The 26,458-nt window shown below is 39.3% G+C and overlaps 2 protein-coding genes across 3 annotated transcripts; one reads left to right on the forward strand and one right to left on the reverse strand.

Moving 5' to 3' along the window:
* The first annotated feature begins 619 nt into the window (after positions 1 to 619).
* On the forward strand, positions 620 to 6,785 carry aga (aspartylglucosaminidase). Its single transcript, XM_053506540.1, has 9 exons — positions 620 to 1,128; positions 2,227 to 2,380; positions 2,811 to 2,923; positions 3,346 to 3,458; positions 3,644 to 3,752; positions 3,948 to 4,023; positions 4,247 to 4,354; positions 4,579 to 4,712; positions 6,568 to 6,785. The coding sequence occupies exons 1-9, from the start codon at positions 1,005 to 1,007 to the stop codon at positions 6,666 to 6,668; spliced, it is 1,032 nt and encodes a 343-aa protein (XP_053362515.1). The 5' UTR covers positions 620 to 1,004; the 3' UTR covers positions 6,669 to 6,785.
* A 239-nt stretch (positions 6,786 to 7,024) lies between these two features.
* Positions 7,025 to 12,979, reverse strand: neil3 (nei-like DNA glycosylase 3). 2 transcript variants are annotated; one of them, XM_053506539.1, is made up of 10 exons: positions 12,830 to 12,979; positions 11,640 to 11,755; positions 10,801 to 10,935; positions 10,436 to 10,649; positions 9,246 to 9,320; positions 8,816 to 8,982; positions 8,558 to 8,727; positions 8,002 to 8,350; positions 7,762 to 7,909; positions 7,025 to 7,400 (listed from the first exon to the last, which is right to left on the reverse strand). In XM_053506539.1, the coding sequence occupies exons 1-10, from the start codon at positions 12,920 to 12,922 to the stop codon at positions 7,242 to 7,244; spliced, it is 1,626 nt and encodes a 541-aa protein (XP_053362514.1). In that variant the 5' UTR covers positions 12,923 to 12,979; the 3' UTR covers positions 7,025 to 7,241. The 2 variants fall into 2 exon arrangements, with proteins under 2 accessions (XP_053362514.1, XP_053362513.1); XM_053506538.1 differs by having other exon boundaries at positions 7,762 to 7,912; positions 12,830 to 12,978.
* Between the last annotated feature and the right edge of the window lie 13,479 nt (positions 12,980 to 26,458).

Below are 26,458 nucleotides of genomic sequence, written 5' to 3' on the forward strand. Positions count from 1 at the left end.
AGGAGTTTGGAGGCGGGGTCAGGGGGCTTGGGCTCTCTGCCTGCTGGGCCCCCTGCGCTGCGCTTTGTGCTGCATTGGTGATTCTGTAGGATCGGACCGTACAGGATGAGGTGTCACTAATTATCATTCTTAATGTGCTAGTGTCAGCTGATCTGTGTGTATGTATAACTTTATTTATTTAATGTAATTAATATATTAGTAAAGGACACTAAGTAAGTGCTCTCACTCCTCTTCTCTTTATCCACTTATAGATGATCTAAAATCAGCAATAGTTGACGGCACCTTAAAATATGTCTACATATTATATATACATAAACATTATATATATATATATAATTTCTGCCTTTAAAAGAAGTTCCAATAATTTTGCACGCAGTTGATTTTTTCATCTTTACATTGTATGAGTAAATATTTTATTTGGCTCAATATTCCTTTTTGTTCCATATTATTATTATTATTATTATTATTATTAAAACAGTAATATGTAGTTTAGGTTTGAGTTCCAGTTAATTAGTTTGATTAGTTAGTGTTGTTGGTTGTAATGCTGAATGCCGCCAGCAGGTGGAGCGCCGAAAATAAAAGCCCAACTCTATACAAGACGAAGAAGAAGGAGCCTGACATCGCCTTCACGTGATTAAACCCGGAAGAAACCAGTGACAACATTCCTATCTAGAATATTTAACATCTCGTGATATATTTATTTTTAGGAAAACGTAGCTAAATCTAATTTAATCAGTAATATTTTCACATCCATTTTGCTGCGAGATTTATTTACACATTGTTTTTTCCTTGTTGGGTTGCGTTTCAAAATAGATTAGTCCTTAAGGTGCCTTCCCTTGGCGGATGTGAGCCTGTAGAGGGCGCTGTTTCAGCACACTACTGAGTGGAGTAAAGAGCGATTTGGGACGCGTCAGGAAGAGGAAAGGTCATGTGACTGCAGCCGGACAGTCGAGTGTAACTCGAGTTCTGAGGTGTTAGAGCGGGGTTCTGTTGTTCCTGTAGAGATGTACACCCTGTCCCTGAGCCTGCTGGTCCTGCTCTCCGCGCTGCTGCTGTCGCTCCCGGTACACGCCGCGCTCTTACCGCTGGTCATAAACACCTGGAGCTTCGAGAACGCCACTGTCGCAGGTGAGAGCGCGGCGCATGCGCAGTCTCTTTCGCTCGGCTCACTTTCAGGGGATCTTGTGGGAGGAAAAAATGGGCGGGGGGGGTCCTCCTGGTGACGTCAGAGACTAATCTGCATATTCATCGGATCGATTTGCATATCAGGAAGTAAAGTTGTGTAAAAAGTTTAAGTAGAATCTATACAAATAAAAGGAAAGGTTTAGTCTGTACATTGGGTCAGAATCCACTCTTTTAATGATATATTTACGTTTCACACACTGGAGGACCAGAAACCAGTCTGTATGTCTGTCCAGTCAGATTCTGTCACGTCATCACACAAAACTGTCTGTCTAGACTTTACTGAATCTCCTGCAGTCCTTAGATCTCTACCTGAAGTTTAATCTGCACCATCAGTGAATCTAAATGTGGAGTAAAAGTGATGTTATGAACAGTTATGTGTGGGATTTAATAATCTACTGTAAAATAATCTACTAATGCGCTACTGTCTCAATGTAAACAAACACCTGCACCAATAGATATTAATTAGAAAAGATAAAGTGAATATTTTTACTGGGATTAGTTCATATTTTCACTTTGGCTGAAATAACAGCGCTGAAGTGGTATAAGTGAATTTTAACACGCTGGAGTGGTTTTAAGACAAAACTTCATCTTTATCCTTTGATCTACTTTTCCCATTTCTCATCTGTGATTCACTCTCCGATTACCGAACAGGGAGTGTATTTGTCTGAGCACCAAAGAAGGACAACTTAGTGTAAACAAGGCGCAAGATACTCAACCTTACAGAATGGGATTTCTTTGTATTAATAAGTTAGACAGAGAGTTCTGCTGTACAGAGAGACACACAGACATGTACGTGGGCTTCAACCTCAAATAATAATCATAATAATAATAATAATAATAATATCACTGATTACATTACAGATCAACAGATTATTATTAGATTTAACATTTTAACTGTTTAACCTTTATTAAATTCATATATAATCTTTTAAATGTACTTGTTGCTGATGACTTCAGCTAAACTAAGAAACTAAACATGTCATCACTGTACTCACTGGTCCAGGACCTGAATCACCTAATTGTTCTGTAAAACATGCCCAGCGTGGCGCTCCTTGCAGGCGGGCGCGTCTCCTCTGGACGCCGCACAGAGAGGATGCTCGGTGTGTGAAGTGGAGCAGTGTGACGGCAGCGTGGGGTTCGGAGGACATCCTGATGAGACGGGCGAGACCACGCTGGACGCCCTGATCATGAACGGGTAACGAGACACACACGCTGTACTGTTCAGTCTCCGGTACAGCACAAACTTACTTCTGTTACATTCGGGTGTTTTAGGGAGTTTTCATATTGGGTGCAATTGATCAGTACCATGCTCATAGGCACTGTGCCTAATTTTGCGAGGGCATCACTTCACATTTCCCCCAAAATATCAGTAATATTAAGTGTAGAGTGAAGGTTAACTTCCTTGTTCGGTTCTTCCCTTTGTGTTAAAAGGTGGCTTGCAAACCTCCTACGTGCACACTGCCACCTGCTGTATTGGAGAGTGTAAATACACAGGTGTCCCAGAGTCTTTATGCATGTAGAAGAGTTGGGATAGCTGGATATCAGTGGGAACTGGACAGGGATACATTAGGGAGAAGACATGTTAAGTTCCTTCGTTATAACCCCTCTGTATATTTGTACCCCAGTGACACGATGGAGGTGGGAGCAGTGGGAGACCTGAGGAGGGTGAAGAATGCAGTGGGCGTGGCTAGAGCCGTGATGGAGCACACGCAGCACACCTTCTTGGTGGGAGAGTCGGGTAACGTGATGTCATAATTATTCATTAATTCTAATTTGTGTACAGGAATATAAACACACTATCATGTGACTGAGTCGCTTTGGAGCCAAAAGAGTCGACTCACAGATAAAAAGAGGACAGAGCAGACTCGGGTCTCAGTGGAGAGAAGGATGTTACAAAAACTGTTAACCGTCCTGGAGAAAAGCTCACATCCCCTCCACAACCTGCTGGATGAACAGCGGAGCAGCTTCAGCAAGAGAACGTTTCAGCTCCGCTGTGATAAAGAGAACGCTACAGGAAGTCTTTTACACACAGGAAGTCTTTTCTGCCAACTGCAGTTAGACTTTACAGTAACTCTGTATGATATAATAACAATTAGACTTTACTTTGGAATTAATTATGCTCTCTCTCTCTATGTCACTTTCCACTCTTTTCTCTCACAGCATCGGTGTTTGCTCAAGACATGGGCTTCACGACTGAAAGTTTGTCCACCCCCGAGTCTGTGAACACCTTCTCCCAGTGGCTGAATCAGAAATGCCAACCGAACTACAGGAAAGTGAGTGACCGGCCATCAGATTTTCCCCTCATGTGACATCATATAAGAGGAGTCCCTCCTCCGGGTTGTCACATTAATGAACCATTCAGCAGTTGATTTCAGTTTTAAAGTGAGTGCATATGCGCGCGCACACACTTTTTTTTTGTTTGTTTTAATTAATTATTTTTTGGTGTCTCAATTTTCAGAACGTTTCTCCGGATCCTTCCGTGTCGTGTGGGCCGTATAAACCCCGAGCTGTAGTGAAGCCGAAGCAGAAGTGGGGACTCGTTGACCGTCGCTCCCACGATACCATCGGTAACCTCATTATTATATAACACTACAATCTCTCTCTCACTTACACACACACACAACGTTTTACATCACACTTCAGATTAGCACTGTACATGAATGTCATTCAGGTCATTCTGAGTCACTGTGATTGTCATTTGTCATGACTCTCAGTCACTGTGAATCATTGTGTATCCTGTGTATTTTCCTTCTTCTGATCAGGAATGATTGTGATTGGACAGACCGGTCAGGTGGTTGCTGCGACGTCTACAAACGGAGCTTCGTCTAAAGTTCCAGGGCAAGTGACAGAAATTAATTATTGGAAGCAATAAAAAAAGAATCTAAAACTGATCTTATTTTATATTTTGTTGTAATTTCCATGCACTTACAGTTAAATCATTATTGTTTTTTTTATTTTTTGTATCAATTGTATCAAAAAAGCAGAAGTATTTTTATTAATCCTTAATTTGTAATATTGTGTGATTTTGAGCTGTTGTAAATGTAAATGTTTGTTCCTCCAGCCGTGTCGGAGACTCTCCGATTGTCGGAGCCGGTGCATATGCAGACAGTTCAGTAGGGGGCGCTGCAGCGACGGGTGCCGGTGACACCATGATGCGTTTCCTGCCAAGGTTATTATTACTTTTTTTTTTTTTTTTTTACTGTTACAAGACCACAGAAATAAGAGTCGTACGTTAGTGAAAGTAGTAGTAGAAAGACATTTATAAAACAGTATAAACAAAGTGGTAGGTAAAAGAAGGTAAATAAAGCGGTCTCTTTAGGGCAATTGTGAAATTATTTTAATGGGTGTGGCCCGTCTCCCCCTGATGCTCTTCTCTGTGTGACTTGTCCACAGTTTTTTGGCGGTGGAGTTGATGAGGTCGGGGGCCGAACCGACCGCCGCATGTCAAACCGCCATCTACAGGATAAAGAAGCATTACCCAGAAGTCTTTGCGGCAGTCATCTGTGCCAACAGCACCGGCGGATTCGGTGAGTTTAAGACTCTTTTAATATAATAAAAAGATATTAAACTACTTCAGAAAGCTTCACTGTCTCACCTGCGTACAGTCTGAGAGTCATTACTGTAGTGTTAGATAGAAAAATATAAATTCATTTCTTAAATAACTTTTTTTTACTGACTACATTATGGAATAAGATCTCAAAATAAAAAACATACATTGTATATAAATATTATGTAATAAAATTACTTAACCACTGGATTATAAAAAAATATACTCTTGAGATTCTTACTAAATGCTTAATGAAAAGTTAATGAATAATTTACAACTGTTGGTATTTTTTTAAACTCATAAAATTTTATATTTAAATATCTTTAAGAAATATCTTTTACTATCTTTTGAATGTAAAGGATAAAGTTACAAATAGTAACATTTATAATTATGTAGTTTTTCAAGTTTTATATAAACCGCTAGATATCGACAAATTATGGGGGGAAAACTCAAATACATTAAGAACCATTGTTTAATAATAATAATTTTCTTTTGATTGTTTTCAGGGAAATATTTTTTAGTTGCTTTCATATAATATAAGTTTGTTATTAAGTAATGTTATTATTTACAAGATCAATAAGTATATATACAGTGAAACCTCGAATTGCGAGTGTTCCGCAAGACGAGCAAAAATTTGTAATTAATTTTGACTTAAAAAAACGAACACGTCTTGGTTCACGAGTACAGAGTATCATGTATCACACATGCACTTCTTGTTTTGCCGCCGAGCGTCACGTGATCACAACTGAGTCAACGGTTTTTCTCTCTCTTGTGTTGTGGAATTGTGGGTAATCGTCTCCCCTGCTGGGTCTCTTACTGGTATAATCAACATCCATGCACACGTGTACTGTTTACTGTGACCACGTGTGTGTGTGTGTGTGTGTGTGTAAAACATATTGTGTCTGTATGCGTGTGTGTACAGCACGCGTGTAAAGCAAAAGCAAGTTTCATTAGAGAGGTTAAAGATCCATTTTTTTGTCTCCTGTTTCTCCTGCTCTGTGTCATTGGACACTGTGCCCTTACACACACACACCCTCCTTCTCTCGCCGTCACACACACATACACGATTCTTTTTAAAGGTAAAGTGCAGGTTAAACTTTACAGCAGTGATTCCGTTAGCGTGCGTTATTAATGTTTCTTGCTAATTTTACCAATAAAACAATCTTTCCGTTAATGTGTGTGTATGTGTAAAACTCAAATAAAAGAGGAGAGGTTACAGTGTAAGACGAGAAAACAATAGGATCTGATTCCTCCTCTTCTCTTACTTTAGCAACACACACACACACACACACACACACAGCGCCTGCGCATACAAACAGAAACACTTTTCTGCCTGGGTTTATTTTTATTTTTTTAAGGTAAAGTGCAGGTTAATTTGTTTTATTTTTACTTTATATTTTGTATTAATTATTTTTGGGCTGTGGAACAAATACTTTGAGTTTCCATCATTTCTTATGGTAAAATTTGCTTTGATTTTGACTGTTTTGAAATACGAGCCAGCTTCCAGAACGAATTATGCTCATAATCCAAGGTTTCACTGTACTTAGTTTACCAATTGAACTAAATGTTTTTTTAGATAATTAAATTTAAAAAGACACTCTGCTAATAAATGTACAATGAAGTTGTAATTTATAAAACACTTTGTATTTAAATAAATAAAATTTAATTATAGCAGGAAAGAATCTACAGTACTTAATTTAATATAAAGAACAACTAAAGGTAATAAAGCAGATGTTCTTTTGGAACGAAATGTTAAGAAAGATAGGAAATGTTCTCTATTTATTCAAGTATAAATGCTGTTTGTAATATTTGTTTGTTTCTTGTTTGTTTTAAAGGTGCAGCGTGTAATAAAATTTCAGGCTTCACGCAGTTTCCCTTCAGTGTGTTTAATCCTCACAGCAACAAACCTCAGCTGCACAAAGTCGACTGCGTGTAGCACCGATCTCACACACACACACACGCACACATTTAAGCACAGATGTCATGTTTGATTATCACTTGTTTGTAAATTATAATGTAATTATAAAGGTTTTAATAAATATTTTTTTCCAGACTCAGAGGGAAATTACTTTATTTAAAGGAATTGAAAAAATGTACATTATTATTATTATTATACAACACATTGAACGTAATTTAATTAAATGTACTTTTGTTTTTTATAGTATTTAAAAAAAAAGGCTACTTAAGAACTTTTCATACAAATGTAAGTTTAATAAAATAAAAATAAAAAAACCTCAATGTGGCAAATTATCTACATTCCTTTTTTTAAAACTCAAATTAAAATCTTTAAAAAAAAAAAGTAAATATTAATTAATAGAGACTACAGTATGTATCTGTTACTGATTGGAACCAAAGAAAGCAGCTGCATTAAAGAAAGGTGATGTTTTTTATGGTCTTTTTGAAGCGTACGTTTGTATATTTGAGTGAAATGTTTATGATGAGGTAATGCACTGTGTCGGGTGGAGCTGTGTGTGTGTGTGTGTTTGAGAGTGAGTGACGACTGATTGGTTTAAGGGGTTGTCTCCGCCCACTGAAAGAACTCGCACTGCTTCCCCTGCTTCAGTGGACACACGTAAAAGTGTCTCCCGTTATTTGGACCCAGTTTCAGGACGGTTCTCATCAGGGTGCGTCTCCCGTGAAGACACGTTGGGAAGTGCAGGTCAGCCCACTGACATCACACACACACACAACAAAACCATCACAATTAAACAAAAAACTATTTACAGTGCACTTAACTTAATTTTAATAAAATTCTAAACAATTAAGGCTCATGTATAATTATAGCACGTGTTTATTCATTTATTTGTTTTGTTTAAAATGTTTGTTGGTTGCACTCCCTGTCTCAGTTTTATTATTATAAAAGTTTATTATTTGACTTTATGTATTTAAAATTTTGTGGGACAAACGCTAACAGAGCTCACCACTAGGAGGCGCTGAAGTGTCTGCTCCTTTAACAGCCAGAAGATACTTACGTTCTTTTGTTCTTGATCTTTTCTAGAAATGTAAATGAATAAAAAAAAAAATTTTACCTGAAAGAAGTTACACTGGGATCCTCGGGGAAGTGCGCAGGTGTAGAAGTGCCTGCCTTTATTCTCGCCCTCTTTCGTCACCACCCTGAGGACGCCGGGACGGCAGTGTGCGGTGCAGCAAGGGATTGTGGGTAGTGATGTAGTGCCACTGCTGGAATGAGAAATCAGATTTATTCTGAAATATAGAGACAGCAGGAAGTAGTGCACACTACACTACAGGGGATTTAAACACAGCCTCACCCTGAACTGTGCTGGTTTTCGTCCTTCACCTCTCCTCCTGTCTCAGTCTTACTTCTCTTACTGGGAATGCTGGGAAATCCAGGTGAGGCTCGTTTGGTGACATGAGCTCCCGTGGGTCGTGTCCCGATCCCAGCAGTGCTGGAGTCACTTCCTACGCTGCTCCTGCAGGTGGCGCTGTGGCTTGGGGGTGTAGTGGGTCCGGAGCCGACGTCGGACAGGACGAGGATGGTGTTCCCAAATGCGGCTCTGCGGTGGAGCTTTACCTCCTGCTGTGGTTTGGAGAAGGTGTTGTGAGGGAAGCGGATGAGTGCACTAAAGAAGGGAGGATCCTTCAGCACTTCTGTACGACCTGCAGAGACAGAGAGACAGACAGAGACAGAGACAGAGAGAGGTGTTAGTGTGTGAGATAGAGTGAAGAGACGGAATCCTCCCCCCCAAAAAACTAGAGAACTGAAACCAACATGGCCGCCATGAGACAGAGAGTTGAACAGTGAGGAAGTGGACTTTGTAGTTTAGTGTGTGTTTAGTTTTTCATCTGAATTGATCAGAGACTCACTCAGGGGGCGGGGACTCATGCACGCCTCACAGAACCTGCTGATTGGTTGGTTAATTAGCGTGCACAAGTCACATGACCACTCTTCTTCCTCTTTCGTGGCGGACCGGTCGATGTCCTGCGTGGGTTTCTGTCTCACGCGTCTCGGTGACGTGTTCAGGCCGGGGAGTTTACTGTAACACCACAGAGCATCGTGTAAGAGTGTGTGTGTGTGTGTGTGTGTACGTACAATGTAAAGCTTTAACAGAAATCCGGTTTCACCTGATGTCAATTTCAGTCGGATCTTCAGTCTGGCAGCGCGAGCAGAAGTACGTCATCCTGTTATCGTTCCCCAGGCGACACACGGTGACCGCGCCTCCGCACTGACCACAGCTGGAGCGCTTATACACCTTATAGTGCTTACTGAGCGCCAAGCCTCTTTTACGACACTGACACACACAAACAAAGAGTTTAAAAGGTCTGCTGTCGCTATGATGATGCCCCAGAAATGCACTGATGATGTCATTTAAATGTGGTTTGTAACTAAGACACTGGTGTTGTGTTAGATAACGTTTGGCTGAAAACCATCTGAGATTATATAACATTTAGGAAATCTCATCTCCATATGTGTGTGTGTGTGTGTGTGTGAGAGAGAGATTAGGAGTTCAACACGTCACTGCACACAGTTTCCCCAAAATAGTTTAAGAAGAACCTGATAAAAGAGCATCGAAAAGTCTCGTGTCATTTTCACCAGATGCTGGACGAGTTCAGGATTCAGTTGATTCACCTGCAAACACACACACACACACACACACACACACACAAGTTTTTAAGATAGTGTGCAGATAGTGAAGTCACATGGCATGAACACAGGATCAGGATTATTCAAGTTTTTAATTATTTATCTCGTATCCAAATTACAGTATTAATTGCTAAATACTCTGTACAGATAAACACACACACCTTCAGCATTAACTACACATTAAAATATATTAGGTAAATATTATTTAATATAATTTTTATATATACGTTTTATTATACTAAGAGCAGTGCTATAAGTTTACATAAATAATGCATTATTTATTTCACAATAATAATAATACAATAATAATACTGCAATAATAACTTGTGCAAAAATACATTTTTAAATGGTGTAAAAAAATTAAATAAAGATATATATACATATATTATATAAACGGTAAAAGTTTTTTTTATGTGGGTGTATATTGCCAAAAGTATTGGCCCACCCGCCTTCACATCCATGTGAATTGAGTAACATCCAATTCCTAATCCATTGGCTCCGCCCCCGTTTGAGTGAGTGTTCTCCTCTGAGAAGGCTTTCCACAGGGTGTAGGAGTGTGTTTATGGGAATTTTGGACCGTTCTCTTTCAGAAACACATCTGTGAGGTCAGACACTGATGTTGGATAAGAAGGTGGTGCACAGTCTCCGCCCCTAATTCATCATAAAGGTGTTAAGGTCAGGACTCTGTGTTAGGGCCAGTCAAGTTCTTCCACACCGAACTCCCTCATCCATGTCTTTATGCTCTGGTGTCAGTCAACAAGACTCCAGGTTCACTAACACCCGACTCCAGTTCGCTTTTTTGAAGTCATTAACTCAAGGGTTCACATACTTTTCCCACCTGCACTGTGAGGTGTTTATGGTTGTTCCCAATAAACATGAAAGATCAGAATTTATTGTGCGTTATTATTTTGGGTGTGTTATATTTATCACTACTCTTGATTTAAATGAAAATTGGATCACATTTAATGACAAATTAATGCAAAAAAACATTAAATTCCAAAAGGTTTACAAACTTTTTCTTGCCATTGTGTGTGTGTGTGTGTGTGTGTGTGTGTTTTTTCCCCATTAGTTTTTTTGTATTTAATTGTATTATTTCTGACCTTGACTGCAGGATTCAGTGCACTGAGGACGAGCGCTTCGTTCTTGATGATGTTCCCGACTCCGGGTAGAACCGCCTGATCCAGCAGAACGTCACACACACTGCGGCCGCGCTCTCTACACACCGCCTCCACCGCAGCACACACACTGAAACTGGGAGAGCAGACGTCCAGACACGCCATGAGACGCACCTTCTCCATGCAGTCCTCTGAGAGTCTACACACACACACACACACACACACCATAAGATTTAGGAAGAATCAGTTTTATTACTTTTATATACATACACACACACACACACACACACACACACACACACACACACACACACACACACACCCACACACACGTCAGGAGGAGTGTGTACCTGATCTCAGCAGTAGTGCTGTAGAAGCTCAGCGTGTCCTCACTGAGGGAGACGACGAGACTCGGAGGATGTCCTCTACTGTCTTTTCTCTCCGCTGTGTTTATACGCATCGAACCGTCCATCCCGAAGTGCAGCCTAACACACACACACACACACATTAAACACTGTCACCTCTCTGATTCAGATTATTCTGTGTAAAGAAACACAGTACGGGACGATTATGTAAATGAAGCAGTTTAAAAAAAAAATCCTATATAATAGAAGACTACAAATTTAATTTTTTTTTTTTTTTGTAATATAAGTTTTGTAATATAAGTTTTCTATAAAGTGATGTTTGTTATTTAGGTAAGGAGTCTCCAGTGTCAGTGCCGTGGACAGAGGAGCTCACACTGAGACTTTTATTATGTAATATATATTAAAAAATCATTCAAGCTCTAGGTTTAATGAAAAACACTACACACACAACCACACTACCTGTGTACTGTGTGTATTTTCATCATCACAGTTATACACTGGACATATCACACACACACACACACACACACACACACACACAGTGCATGTTTGTGTTTTCAGTTTCTTTGTGTTACTTAAATAAATGTCTTTCTTTCTTTTTTTAGACAAACATTTCTTTTTCTTCCTATAAGTTTTTTTTGTTTTTATCCCTGATGACATCAGTGTGTGTAATAAATATCCAGCTCAACATAATTTAGTGTTAAAAATAATTATTCACACAACACACACACTCGGGAGCGACCCTCAGATCAATAGTTTAGAGAAAAACAAACAAATAAACAAAGTGAAAAAGTCAGTAATGAAGAGTGAATAAAGAGCAGAACCTGAGCGCTCGGACTCCGAAGTACATGAAGAGCTCCTTCCCCAGGGTCTGTACTCCGGTGTACTCACAGCCTCTGAAACACTGGAACACATCCCCCTGAGCACCGCCACCACGGGGCTGTAAACACACACACACACACACTTTAGAATGTCTTGTGATGTTCTCGCACTGTGATTCTTTAGAACTCTCCCAGAGGTTCAGCACTGCTCTGTTACTTCTGCGCTCTAGAACCGTTACATTACATCAGTGTTCTAAAACTGACAGGGTGGTCCAGTGTTCTAGAACCACGGTTCCTACCCTGGGGTCTGTGAGCCTCTGTCTGCTCTCAGATCTACGAACGTTAAATAAAATCATAACTGTGAATTTATAGTAGAAGTAAGAGTCTGTACAGAAAACTATTTACATGATGTTATTTTTGGTCCTTATTTGATATAATAGTTAGAGTACTTAGCAGGCCACGCCCCTGTGACCACTGGGAACCGCCCTCACGACCGGCTTTACTCGTGTTAATTTGTATTTATTTATTTTTAATGAGTGAACCAGCATGTCTGAGAAATGCAAAAGTGCTGATGTTTCTGTGGCATCCAAAAATGATCTGTATCTCGAAAATGACCTTAAAGTCTGGACTTATCGACTCGGACTGGATCTCATCCCTGGTGTGAAGCTAAATAATGACAGCGTGAAGCCAAGTGAAATGAAACCCATAACCTACCGGCTCATACACAGATCTAACTAAGGGATATCCAAGACAAACGAAAAAGTTCAAGTCCAAGGAAAGACGTTGGGAACCCCTGCTCTAAAAAAAACTCCTTTTTGTTTCTTTCTTTCTTGGAGAGACTTTATAAAAATGACCCACCGCCGTGACCCGTTGCACAGCAGGCATAAATCATGAGAAAAGTTTATATCTGCAAAAATAAATGTTAATGATGATTTTACTCCCTTTAACACTAAACCAGTCCCAGACTGTCTGATTGTTCTGATTGGTTTTTCTTCCTGTCACTCTCCCTGCAGGAGGAGCGCGAGCCCTGACGTTGGGACTAAACGCCCCCTGGTGTCTGTAAGATGTACTGCAGATAATAAGGACACAAATAAAACCTCCCGAGACCTGAGGGGTCCGGGGTACACGAATATTCTAGAACCCGTAGTCTATTACTGAGTGTCTAACTAACACACACACACACACACACTGACCAGGTGTCCTGAGATCTGTAGTACTTTCTGTCCCTTCGTCACTCGGGAGTGGAGTCTCTCTCCGTTTAGTGTGCAGCCCGGACCCTCCACCATCTTCACACACACACACACACACACACACTACAGCAATAATAATATTAATACAAACTCTCTCTGTGTGTGTGTGTCTGTGTGTCTGTTAAACCCGGAACTCGGTTCAAACACCCCGCCAAACCGCTCACTTCTGCGCATGCGCCTAAAATCGCATGTGATTTGTTTATCACGTGTGTGTGACGTATGATCACGTGAACAATACAATAAAATCTTTTACTATTGTTTACAGAAAAAGTAGCTTTTTTCATTACAAAATAATTTTTAAAAGAACAAAAGTCGTGTAAGAGTAAAAAAAATCATTTAATAATAATAATAATATTAATATTATTATTATTAATAATAATAATAATAATAATAATAATAATAATAATAATTTGTGGTAAAAGTGTACATTTATTATCATTATATTTATGACACTTTTTTAAAGCTGTTCCACATATTAAATCTCACTTTGCCTGAAATATAGACATTTTATTTTGTCTCAACTCAAACTACTGAATAAAATATCTAAAGGTTAAATGTTCCAGTTCTATGTTTGTGTCTATATACAGTAAATAAAAGGAAAGGTTTAGTCTGTACATTGGGTCAGAATCCACTCTTTTAATGATATATTTACGTTTCACACACTGGAGGACCAGAAACCAGTCTGTCTGTCTGTCTGTCTGTCCAGTCAGATTCTGTCACGTCATCACACAAAACTGTCTGTCTAGACTTTACTGAATCTCCTGCAGTCCTTAGATCTCTGCCTGAAGTTTAATCTGCACCATCAGTGAATCTAAATGTGGAGTAAAAGTGATGTTATGAACAGTTATGTGTGGGATTTAATAATCTACTGTAAAATAATCTACTAATGCGCTACTGTCTCAATGTAAACAAACACCTGCACCAATAGATATTAATTAGAAAAGATAAAGTGAATATTTTACTGGGATTAGTTCATATTTTCACTTTGGCTGAAATAACAGCGCTGAAGTGGTATAAGTGAATTTTAACACGCTGGAGTGGTTTTAAGACAAAACTTCATCTTTATCCTTTGATCTACTTTTTCCATTTCTCATCTGTGATTCACTCTCCGATTACCGAACAGGGAGTGTATTTGTCTGAGCACCAAAGAAGGACAACTTAGTGTAAACAAGGCGTAAGATACTCAACCTTACAGAATGGGATTTCTTTGTATTAATAAGTTAGACAGAGAGTTCTGCTGTACAGAGAGACACACAGACATGTACGTGGGCTTCAACCTCAAATAATAATAATAATAATAATATTAATAATAATAATAATAATATCACTGATTACATTACAGATCAACAGATTATTATAAAATTTAACATTTAAACTATTTGTACAAACTCTTTAACCGTCAGGGACGTGTACTAACACTAATGAGTTTATTAAATTTAATAAATGCAAATAATCCCTAAGAAACAGCCTTCCGCATGTAGGACTTTGATTTGGCCACAAGATGGCGATGTGACCGTTATTACCGCTACAGAGCGCGTGCTTAAACGGAAGAATTATTAACACGTGTGAAATATTTGATCTGATTATTAAAGTGATTGAAAATGTGAACTGATAATGATCAGTACAAGTATTCCAAAGGTAGCCGGTCAGACACATGACAGACTGAGGTGTCTGATGCTAATGTGGCTAACAAATAAGAAAGAACAAACAAACTCAAATCTATAAACTATCAGACTGATCATTATTAAACATGTTAATCTGCGTTACTTTTCCCTTCAGCTCACACTTGAGACGAGAGTGTGATGGTATACACCAGGCTAAACTGTAGGCCGGTGTGTGTGTGTGTGTGTGTGTGAGCCCCATGGCTTCACAAAGCTCTCATTATTAAGACGGAGAGACGCTGTGGAGATTTTTGAATGAATGATGGTTTAATGCTGAGGTTTGATTTCACACATGATCTTAAAACATGTGGAACATTTGGCACTTTCACCAACTCAGAGTGGCTGCTTAGTGCTCACACACACACACACACACACAGGACGCATGAGATTTGTACAGTCCATGACACTGATTTATTAATCCCGAAGGACAAATATTTTAATGCAGCAGCGTGACAAGGCCAGAAATGAGCGCACTTCTCACTGCGACATCATTTCCTTTAAGAACATTACCAGACGTGTAAACGCAAAGGCTCGTGTTTGTGTTAGAACATGGCAAGAGCTGATGATTGATCTGGAAAGAGCAGAGATTTCTCCCCTGATGTCATTCATTTCTAGACCTTTGAGGTCATGACCTTACATAACCTCAGTCTGACCCTGGTGACCTCTAACGGGGTGTGACGCAGGAGTTTAGCCCAGGTATTACTTTTTTTTATTTTTTAATTAATGTCAAGAACAGAGTACAATAAAAATAATTTAACATACAAAGAGGTTATAATATATACAAAGCACTATTGGTAGACAGAGCAAAGATTAAGTAAATAAAATAAAAAATATAATAATAAAAATAATAAAATAAAACAGAGTAGAAGCTCTTATAAATTAAAAGGATGAAATATATTGACTGTTTTAAATGCTTTAAGATTCTTCGATGATGAAATAGTTTGGATATACTGTTGAACCTCTTTTTTAAAAACAATAAACAAAGGATTTTGCAGAGAGAATTTAGAGCGATGAATATGAAATTTAGCTAGAAATAATAGTAAGTTAATAATAAAATATTCATTAGTTTTATCTTTTTGTATATCAAAGAAGCCAAACAGTACATCTGTAAACAGCAAAGAGAAACCCTGGAGCACATTGTGATTGATAACATTGGAGAATTCAATCCAAAAATGTGTGTGTGAGGACAATCCCAGAAAATGTGCGTATCGGTTTCATTGGTGTCGCCACAAAAAGAGCAACTTGTATCTATATCTGATTTAAACCTTATTAAAAACTCTTTAGCTGGGTAAAATCTGTGTAATAGTTTAAATGAGATTTCTCTAACCTTGTTAGTTATTATATATTTCGAAGACAGAGACCACACTTTTTCCAATCAATATGGGCGCGGTTTCTCGATAACGCACACTATTCGCAAGCTAAGAAGACTCTTAAGATATATCTTACGTTAAGTGATAACTTTTTTAAGTGTATTTCTCGAACTGTCTCTTAGGAGTCTTCTTAAGTCGCTGCCTCTTACGTCCAGTGTTACAAGGCGCTGTCTACAGTGAAGGTCCTGAATGGGCTGACATCGATTGCTCAGGTATATAAATTATAAATATATAAATTAAATATATAAATTAAATCACCAAACTGTCACTAATATTTTTATGTAACCTGCAGTGACAGTGAAACGAACCAAGCATACAATCATAGTTGATTGACAAACAGCTGACAACACTCTTCACCAGCTTCAGAAACAATGTGAAGCATGTCAGTGGTTGTGGTTTTATAGCGCACTATGGAATGAATACGATGAGGTGACAGAGTAAAGGTTAATACCCCTATCTCACCTACACGGTTTCGCGCGGTGGCTGTAAGTGCAGTTCATCATGGTTCAGTTTTTTGTTAATTTATGTTGTAATTTATGTTAGGAATATCTGTCTTGTCTCTGCTAGCCAGCTAACTAGGCCTCTTAGCTAGCTAGTTTAGCTTCTCTGTTAATTTATGTTGTAAGTTTATGTTGCATGTAGCACCTTGGTCCTGGAGGAAAGTTGTTTCGTTTCACTGTGTACTAACTGTATATGGTTGAAGTGACAATAAAGCCTACTTGAACTTGAACTTGAACTTGAAGTACAAGGCGTTGGTCTGGCAAGTGCAGGTCTGAGCAGGTCAAGAAGCTCTATCATCTGTTGCCTTAAAAGGCAAAACATTTTTTTTTTCTTAAATAGCGACCTCAGGGAAAATATGAAAAGGGCTGAAGTTTTGTCTAAAGGCAAAATGTACATGAACATAACACAACAACACGCTGTATCGCTGCCAAATAGTTTGCCATCTGTTTAATATTAAAAGTGATCGCCAATTTTAGTGCATTAGTCACATTATAAAATAGGCTGATTAAAAGTCACTCTATTAGTTCTGATATCAAATAAAATTAAATTCTTAAACAGGCCTACAGTATATTCCCTCATTAGTACGACTTTGATATCGTACCATAATGTGCTTCCATACGCCGCTGATTTATAAAGACTGCTGCTCAGTAGCGGGGACTAGCATCTTGAGCTGAAACTACGCTAAGAGTAAGTTAAGGTTGGTCCAGACCAACCTTACAAACGTGTGACTAACCCAAGAGATACTTAGCGTAAGAACGTTTCGGGAAATGTGCCATAACGTTAAGAGAGAGGTTAAGGTACAACTTAAGAACTACTTAGCGATAAGAAGCTTTCAAGAAACCGGGCCATGATCAACAAAATTCTTCCAATAAGACATCACATATGGAGTTGTTACAAGTTCCTTTTGAAAGAGCAATCTAATCTTATAATTACGTGATGAAGGATGTGACAAAAAGCATAGTTTTTCTACTGGAAATTCAAAAGGCCCAGAGAAATAGATGAAGTGCTGGTTGATCTCACAGAGTCTCTTAAAAGCATAATAGCTCCTTTAGGAACAGCGTCCATGACAATGGAGAATTCTTTGGGAGTTACTGGAAAAGTAAGTATTTCCCAATTTCAAATTTCACTCCCACTGGAAACAAAATGAATTTGACACTAACGCTCTTCTCCAGTACTGCTCGATTAGTAATGTAATATTCTTCTTAGCATCCTCATAGAGGAGAAGAGCAATTATTCAATCTCCAGTAAAAAGGAGAGGAGCTAAAATCAAGGGATGCAGAAAGACAGACCGTGAGAGAGACAGCGCTGTGATCTGTAAGAGGTGTAGCATGGTTGTTAACTGATCTACAACTATTTGCTAGGCTTTGGGAAATGAGCCAGTAATCTATTCGGGACTGCTTAGACTGATCCTTGCTACTCCACGAATAAAGTCTTTGATGTGGATACATTTCTCTCCATATATCAATAACACAAAAACGTGACATTAGATTACTTATTATTGGACTCATAGAAGCAGCTCTAGGGGGGAACCTGTCTAAATCACTGTTCAAAACCATATTGAAATCCCCGCCTAAAATAAGAGCAGCATTGGGGTATTAATTTAACCAGAACTGTATATTTTCAGAGATCTCATCGATTAAAGTGATATTTTCTTTAGAAGAATTATATCCATAGATATTTAGTAAAATTGAGATGGTCTCATGAAGTGAAACTAACAAGAGGAAATGACCTTTAGGGTCACTGACAATGTGCAAAATCTCACCAGCAAACTTATTTTTTAAAGTGGCGACACCTGCTGATCGCTCTGTACCATGTGACATCCATACATCATTGCCCACCTAGGACCTCCAAAATTTAACATCATCTTGTGTGGAATGGGTTTCTTGAAAAAAGGAAAAGTCTGATCCATGGTTTTTAACAAATAAAAAGAGGGCTTAGCGCTTCCCATTGTTTCTTAAACCGTTGGCATTAAGAGAAATGAACGATACTGACATAAACAAACAGCAAGGAACAGCTGTTAACATGAATCAAAAGAGGCACAAAGTTAAAATTGAGTGATAGATGAGAAGAAAGCTGAGATGAACAGAGCAAAACTGACCGATTTAAATAACCAAAATAAAGAACCAGCTGTAGAACGATGATGGCTCAAATACCGTAGTTCCAGGAAATATGCACCGTCTTAGAGAAGATTTCACGATCTTCATGATGAAACTCACAGAATAATCTCCACACCTTCAGTGAACGCACACGCTCCGATGTAGTAGGCCGCTTTTCCAGCATCCCTCGCCTCTTTCACTCTTGGCCACAAGCTCTTCCTTCTCTCCCGGTCCATCGCAGTCAGATCCTCCGCGATGCGCAGATTGTTGTCTCTGAGAAACTGGGACTTCTTGGCAGCTTTCCATAAGGCATCGCAGGTAACTCGTGAGGTAAACTGCATGATAATGGCGCGAGGTTTTGTGTTGTCACCTCTCCTCCCAAGCCGATGCACAGAGTCAATAACATCAGGATACTTGTTCTTAGCCTCAGGAAAAGTCTCGCTGCAGATTCGAATGACCTCGGTTCTGACATCTTCCTTGAAAGTCTCTGGTACTCCAAACAATCTCAGGTTCCGTCTGCGAGAGTAACTTTCCAGATCAGAAATGCGTGTTACCCAGGTGCTCAGGGAGTAAAGTCGCTCAGAGATCTAGCTCATTTACAGGAGGACAGACATAATTATGGTCGTTGATGTTGGAAATGTCTGATCGCTCTTTGCGTTTGTCAGATGGCATGATTATGTTCTTAATTGCATGCACTGATCTCTGATAAAGAAAATGAAACAAAATAATGCGTTGATACAGCTAGGTTTTACAAATTTGTAAATTTTGGTCAGGAGCTCTGGAAACTACGTCTTAACAAGGCGCCATCTTGGACCTCCCCAGCCCGGTATTACTGTCCTATAAAACTGTCTCAGCACACAATGTCTCCACCAGCCTCAGATAGGGGCGGGGCCGAGGTGGAGCTAAAAGGTGAAAAGTGATTTTTTTACATTTCATGAAATCACAAACTTTAATATTTCAGGTTTAAGTTTACTTTGATATTATATACTCATTAGTTATCATTATACAGTTATTATTTCTCCTTTAGTTTTACTAGAATATATTATAAACTTATTAGGAATCTCTACAGGAGCAGCAGAAAGACTGTTTTTATACAGTAGATTTATTAATAGTCATTTTGCACAAAAATATTAAAGTTAAAAATAACACAGTGCTACAAATTAACTGTGAAGTGCAATGAGTGTGTGATGTGTGTTGTGATGTGCAGTGTTGGGGGACATTAGTTTTTAAAGTAACTAATTACATTACAAAATTACTGTCATCAAAAACTAATCAGTTACATTACAGTGTTACTTTCTGATAAAAGTAACTAGTTCAGTACTTTTCCACTGCAGAAAATGAAAACTCCTTTGTGATTCCTCATGCACGTTGTTTTAGTCAAGACCTTTATAATTATTCTACCATCATCACTCAGTGAAGTTTGGCCCACTACAAGTCGGGGCTTGTAGGACGACTTTCACACACACACAGACACACACACACACAGTAACGGATTGGGAAATGACTGATGTCTGGCTCACGGATTACATAAATTGTCTGCATAACGGATTACATTTTTTAAAAAATAACTAAATAACTGAGTACTTAAATAGCAGACCTAACGTGTTACATTTTTCGTTACATCAAAAAAGTAATCCAAGCAGAAGGAAGTTAATTAGCATCCAATCTCTTATGTCCTGCACACATTGCTCAACTTTAGTAAGCAGTTTTTTCTCATCAGGTTTTGCTAAGACATATAACTGTGTGTCGTCAGCATAACAATGAAAACTAATACCATGCGTACGGATTATGTTGCCTAGAGGAAGCATGTAAAGGGAAAAAAGCAGTGGACCTAAAACTGAACCCTCTACTAGAGAACATGCAGAATAATCACCATTTAAGTCTACATACTGATAACGATGGGTCAGATAGGATCTGAGCCAGGAGAGGGCTGTACCCTTAATTCCTACTACATTTTCTAACCTGTGAAGAAGAATAGCGTGATCAATGGTGTCAAAAGCTGCACTGAGGTCGAGTAATACAAGCTATAGAAACGTATCATTTAGAAAATGGAAAACCAACTGTACTATAATGCACTGTACTATCCTTGCTAATAACTCCACCCCCTCCCTTTGCAATATTCAGTTTGATATTAATTCAGTAAATTTTTTATTTATTTTTTGGAAAAAAAAAAGAAAATAAAAATGAAATCAAACTGTGAATGAGAAAAAGGTTGTAGTTATTAGCAGTGATAGAGTGGATTATATTACAACTAGTTTTACATGTCTAATCCACATAACTTAGTAACACATAATTTTTTTTTATGTTATGCACTAAAATGCCTTTTACTTACTGCTGTTCACCTCCATTGCTCAAATTCCCCCCTCTTGGTCGGCAAATGCGAGTGATGTCACTCCCCACACAATCACAGTATAGACCTGCCCCTGACGCTGATTTACAGGTTTCTGTGTAACGCGTTGGAAATGCAATTGCAAATGGATTAGCGATTGCGTTTGAATTTTGGCCGGCTTGAAAAAGCCGTGAAAGTTAAAAAGGGAACGTGGTAATTGATTTTTTAAAATTTTTATTATTATTATTAGGGTTTTTTCAATTTTCTCCCCAATATTAGTCGTGCCCAGCTCTCTCTAGACCTCCGACTGTGAGAGGTTAACAGCATCACCTGGGGTTTGAACTATCCGGATGATAGGGCGAGTGCTTTACCGCTGCGTCACTCGGAGGCCCTGCTAATTGATTTTTCTATTTAAAAATGACAGGTTCATGACTTGTAAGACCTGGAAAATGCAAACGCAAAAGGACTTTTCTTTATCATTTGAAATTTGGCAGTCAGTGTGCGTTCGCGAAAGGAAAATAGCAAACGGTAATTCAAAGTTTGCAATTGCGTTTGAATTATGGCACACTTTGTGCGTCCACATATGGGAAACACAATTGGAAATGCAAATTGCAATTCCTTTTGAATATTGTCCGGGATATCGCTCCATAGTCCCAGTGGAATATGAGCGAGGAACAGTTTTGAGGTGTCTATTATATATCCAGACAGGATATGTAGCCCTATAGGGAATACAATTATATCAAATCACAGTTGCATTTTAATTACCTATTGAAGGCTGAAAGAACTGTCATCATGTTTGGCTTTTTATATCCATAACAAACGTATGCAACATGATGCATCAAAATCTTTTATAATTACGCCCCCACCATTCTTCAGAGGTGATAAAAGTGATTCATTTACTGTGGATAAATGGGAAGACATGCGCACTTGTTTGAACAGTAGTAAATGCACTGATGATGCTGAGGTCTGTGAGTTCATTTTAGCTAGGTTAGCAGGAAAAGCAAGGGATGTAGTCAAAGTATTCCTGCGCAGCTTTTCTGGACCAACTGCTGCAGTGCCCCCTAGCAGAGTGTTTGATATTCTAATGTTTAATATTCGAGTCAACATACAGTGGTGTGAAAAACTATTTGCCCCCTTCCTGATTTCTTATTCTTTTGCATGTTTGTCACACAAAATGTTTCTCATCATCAAACACATTTAACTATTAGTCAAAGATAACACAAGTAAACACAAAATGCAGTTTTTAAATGAAGGTTTACGTTATTAAGGGAGAAAAAAAACACCAAATCTACATGGCCCTGTGTGAAAAAGTAATTGCCCCCTGAACCTAATAACTGGTTGGGGCACCCTTAGCAGCAATAACTGCAATCAAGTGTTTGCGATAACTTGCAACGAGTCTTTTACAGCGCTCTGGAGGAATTTTGGCCCACTCATCTTCGCAGAATTGTTGTAATTCAGCTTTATTTGAGGGTTTTCTAGCATGAACCGCCTTTTTAAGGTCATGCCACAACATCTCAATAGGATTCAGGTCAGGACTTTGACTAGGCCACTCCAAAGTCTTCATTTTGTTTTTCTTCAGCCATTCAGAGGTGGATTTGCTGGTGTGTTTTGGGTCATTGTCCTGCTGCAGCACCCAAGATCGCTTCAGCTTGAGTTGACGAACAGATGGCCGGACATTCTCCTTCAGGATTTTTTGGTAGACAGTAGAATTCATGGTTCCATCTATCACAGCAAGCCTTCCAGGTCCTGAAGCAGCAAAACAACCCCAGACCATCACACTACCACCACCATATTTTACTGTTGGTATGATGTTCTTTTTCTGAAATGCTGCGTTACTTTTAGGGCAGATGTAACGGGACACGCACCTTCCAAAAAGTTCAACTTTTGTCTTGTTGGTCCTCAAGGTATTTTCCCAAAAGTCTTGGCAATCATTGAGATGTTTTTTAGCAAAATTGAGACGAGCCTTAATGTTCTTTTTGCTTAAAAGTGGTTTGCGCCTTGGAAATCTGCCATGCAGGCCAATTTTCCCCCGTCTCTTTCTTATGGTGGAGTCGTGAACACTGACCTTAATTGAGGCAAGTGAGGCCTGCCGTTCTTTAGATGTTGTCCTGGGGTCTTTTGTGGCCTCTCGGATGAGTTGTCTCTGCGCTCTTGGGGTAATTTTGGTCGGCCGGCCACTCCTGGGAAGGTTCACCACTGTTCCATGTTTTTGCCATTTGTGGATAATGGCTCTCACTGTGGTTCGCTGGAGTCCCAAAGCTTTAGAAATGGCTTTATAACCTTAACCAGACTGATAGATCTCAATTACTTTTGTTCTCATTTTTTCCTGAATGTCTTTGGATCCTGGCATGATGTCTAGCTTTTGAGGTGCTTTTGGTCTACTTCTCTGTGTCAGGTAGCTCCTATTTAAGTGATTTCTTGATTGAAACAGGTGTGGCAGTAATCAGGCCTGGGGGTGACTACAGAAATTGAACTCAGGCGTGATAAACCACAGTTAAGTTATTTTTTAACAAGGGGGGCAATCACTTTTTCACACAGGGCCATGTAGATTTGGAGTTTTTTTTCTCCCTTAATAACGTAAACCTTCATTTAAAAAAACTGCATTTTGTGTTTAATTATGTTATCTTTGACTAATAGTTAACGGTTTCTGATAAGCAGAAACATTTAAGTGTGACAAACATGCAAAAGAATAAGAAATCAGGAAGGGGGCAAATAGTTTTTCACACCACTGTATTTTAACATGCCTATGGCTGACTTTTATAACACATATCCCAAAGTGGATGAGAGTCCAATGGATTATTGGATAAGGCTAAATAAGGCAATCGATGTGCCTGACGAGTGTTTGCGTGGGCGGAAAAAATGCATTGAAGACCCAGCAGCTGAAGCTGTCATGATGTTTGTCTCTCACTGTCCAGATCCTGGACTTGCGTTGTCTTTTCAGTTCAAACCTGCTGAACAGTGTAGTGCGGCCGAGGTTCAAGAGCAGCTGAATTGTCACTGTAGGGACTCGAAAAGAGCTTCTATTAGAACCCCACGTTACCCATCTGTGTCCACTTGCCATCAAAATATGGTGAGGGTTTGTGATGATCCAGTATGCAGTCCTCCGAAACAACCTGAACTCCCATCAGGTCAGTCACCAAGTTCCAATGTTCTGCTTAACCCCAACATCGCCCCTTTTGTCTCAAATACTGATATGCAACAGCTGGTTGATATGATGGGTAAAGTTTTAGCGCTATGTACTGCCTCATTGTCAACATCCAACCCGGCGTGTCCTAGCAGGGCCTCAGGTTTTAAGCCCAATGTTAGTCCAGCGTGTAGAGTATGTCAGTCTAAGGGGCACACAACGTATACTCACTGCTTCAAACCTGGACACTTTAAGAGTAACTGTACAAGGGCAGCAGACCCTGACCCACTTCCTCCTCTCACGCAGTTAAACTAAACAGCCCATGCGCGGAGGGGGTTAGCATGGGCGGTGACGAACTTCCCCTTAAAGATGCGTTCAACCCAAAAGAAGTTTTTGTAAATAGTTGTAAATTGTTGCCACCTGACAAAACAGTGTTGTATGTGGGATCTCACAAAATTAATGAAGCTAGTGATCTGTTTTATGGTCCTTTGACTGTCAGGGGCCAGTCCGTACTTAAAGGGGTCATCCAGCCCAATGTTAATATGATTCTTTAGGGTCCTAATGAAAGGTTTGTAATATACTTTAATTAAAAATTCTCAATAGTTGTGTAAAAAACACCACTTTTAAGTGGTAAAAACTAGCTCTGTTCTTAGCAACCTGTTTCAGTACATGCTCCTTTAAATGCTTATGATCTCTGCTGAGCCCGCCCCCCCAGTTCTGTGGGGCATGTCTTCACAACACACGTGGGGTATAGCCACAGGAGTGTGGTCCAGTGAGGGCAATGCTTTGGACTGCATTACCCACAAAGCATTGCCCACAACGCAGTGTGGGCAATGCTTTGTGGGTAATGCAGTCCAAACTGGAAAACGCTGGAATATAGAGCCTGAGCTTAAGTAGTTTTCTTAAGTAGTTTTTGGTTTGATTTAAATACGGAACCTACGCAGAAGTTTGTAATATCGCCTGACAACGCAGAAATTAAAAGAATGGACATGCATCGACTCGATTTGTCTTTCTCATCACTGCATGGGCATGAATTAACGGGCTGTTACGCTGCCGCGAGCAACAACAACAAAAGCGGAGAAGCTTACAGAGAGAGACAAGAACGCACATGACTTTTTAATCTTCGACAGACATCGTTATAAACCATCTAACGTTACAAAGGTAAGCATAATATAGTTTTCCGACTACGTACACAGTTTGCAACTAGACAATCACCTTAATGCATTGTTTATTATAAACAGGCGATTAGGGATTATATAGAGACGGATGTACATAGAGAAGAAGCCATAACCATGTTCTATGAGAGTATAAGTTAACTCACACTCCACATTCATCGTGATTATTAGAAAAGGCGATCTGCAAAGATTCATAGAAAAAGAAATCACACTCACAGAGCCAGGTGAAGATGAAGCACGACCACAAAGCGTTAGTACAGATCCATTTTTTAGGAGCTGCTTCCTAGTAAAACCTGCTTTATATTGAGCCGCGTTTATAAAGCAGTCTGGTGAAAAATGATTAGCGCAAACATGAACGCATTTAGGTAGATCGGCGGGGACGTCAATAGCCATAGCTTCAAAAACAAAATTCAGCCACTGCGTCCTCAGTGGCTCAGATAACGGTAGTGAATGACGACTGCTGTGTTCGCTATTACACCCAACAACTGTACACAACTCTCGCTTAGGCGACATTTTGCTCCAGCGGCGAAAAACAATGGCCGACAGCTTTTTCTCACTCGGGGCGGGTCTTTGCTAAAACACCAGTGTCAATAAACTAGTGTAGGAGCGGCCTCTGTCGGTATGGCGTCACATCGACAGGCATTTGTGATTGGCCTGATTTCAGAAGGGGCATGTTATTGTAATAAATGAAAAGAAAACCACTGGGCGGCTCTTTATCATCGTAGAGTGGTTGTGTACGCACTCTCCTAACACACAGTTAAGTCCAAACAGCTTGAAAAAGTCCATGTACATATGTGGCCATTAAGACTGCGCGTGTTTTCCCATGAGACGCCGCAATTTAGCGCGCAGTGTGCCGCGACTTGCCGTAAGCAACATTCGGGAATTTAAATAAATGTGTTGTGCTTCACTGAATTTCCGCCAGATGAACTTTATCTAAAAGCCGGACCAAGTACTGAACAACGAAGAACTGTGTATAATTACTTTGCCTAAAACAATATTGTTCCCAATGCTGAAGCAAACATGAATTTTATTTTGTTTTACAACAGATCTTTCATGATAAATGTGTGTAAATCTGCTTCATATTATTTTCATAATGATGAAATGAGATGCCCAAATTCGTGCTTTAAAATTCCTAATAAGTTTCTTATATAGTTTTTGTAATGTTTTAACTGGGACAAAACAGTGAAAGACATGGCAATGTTTCGGTTTAAATGGTATTAAAATTTATTTAATTTCCTGATAGTAGGCTATCTGATAGTCCTAACTATGCGAATGTCCTGATTCGTGAATATGCCAACATATCTTATTTAAAACGT

This window comes from Clarias gariepinus, chromosome 10 (genome assembly GCF_024256425.1).
Source record: "Clarias gariepinus isolate MV-2021 ecotype Netherlands chromosome 10, CGAR_prim_01v2, whole genome shotgun sequence".
Taxonomy (NCBI): domain Eukaryota; kingdom Metazoa; phylum Chordata; class Actinopteri; order Siluriformes; family Clariidae; genus Clarias; species Clarias gariepinus.